The sequence below is a fragment of the Galeopterus variegatus genome, unplaced genomic scaffold (assembly GCF_000696425.1).
Source record: "Galeopterus variegatus unplaced genomic scaffold, G_variegatus-3.0.2 Scaffold7016, whole genome shotgun sequence".
Classification (NCBI taxonomy): domain Eukaryota; kingdom Metazoa; phylum Chordata; class Mammalia; order Dermoptera; family Cynocephalidae; genus Galeopterus; species Galeopterus variegatus.
Window position 1 is genome coordinate 62,459 of NW_007733127.1, and position 930 is coordinate 63,388.

The 930-nt window shown below is 49.6% G+C and overlaps 1 protein-coding gene across 1 annotated transcript in view; it reads left to right on the forward strand.

The window, feature by feature from the left end:
* Positions 1-312: 312 nt before the first annotated feature.
* Positions 313-930, forward strand: part of KLK4 (kallikrein-related peptidase 4) — a 7,155-nt gene continuing 6,537 nt past the window's right edge. The window contains exon 1 of the mRNA XM_008591544.1: positions 313-382. Within this exon, the coding sequence (XP_008589766.1) occupies positions 313-382 (70 nt within the window). The remainder of the gene's footprint in view (positions 383-930) is intronic.

The window sequence follows — 930 nt, forward strand, 5'->3', positions numbered from 1 at the left end:
CCGAGGGTTGCGATCCCGTTGCCGGTCACGAAAAAAGACAAAAAGACAAAAAAAAAAAAATAAATAACACGTGTATAAATCGGACCAAGGGCTCTGAAGAAGCTTGTAGGATGCTATGAGAAGAACAAAACATAGGGGAGTGGAGACCCTGAATCAGATGGAGGAGGGCTCAGAGAAGGCGTCCCTGAAGAAGTGACATTTGAGCTGAGACAAAATGAGCAGTGGAAGTCATTGAGGGCGAGAGTGAGGGAACAGTGTCGGAGGAGCACGGAACAGACCACAGGGTGGCCTAGAGGAGGAGAGAGGCATGGCATGGGCGGGGAGCGGGGGCTGTTCTCAGGAGCTGCACCCCCGCAGAGAGTAGGCTCGGGTGGGCTGGCAGGTAAGAGCAGGAGCAGGGAGCCTAGTGAGGGGGCTGCAGAGGGTTCGGGGGGAGAACTGGCTGTGTCTGAATTAAGTTTTGTAGGTGCAGCCTGGAGAACTTGCTCGTGGGCTGGAGTGACTGAGAGAAGAATTAAAGGGGACCCCTGCAGTTTTGCTTCAAAATCCTGGGTGAATGGGGGTGCCTGGGAGTTGGGGTTGGGTCAAGTTGGGGGGAAATAAAAACTATATCTTTTGCTTCTCTTTTTAAAGTGACTTCCAGAATGCTTAATAATTTCTCTTTATCTGTGTCATTTTGTCTATGCCTCTGTGCCTACCTCTATCTTTCTCTGAGTTTCTGTCTCCCTCTGTGCCCCAATGTATGTGTCTCTGTCTTTCTTTGTCTCTCGTCTGTGTGTGTGTGTGTCTGTCTCCATCTCCCTGTCTCTGTCTCCCTGTCTCTCTCTGTCTCTTCCTCTCATCTCTGTCTCTTGATCTCTTTTCTCTGTCTTTCTATGCAACTCTGTTCCTTTCTTTCTCTTTGTCTCTCTGGTTATCTCTTTCTCTCTC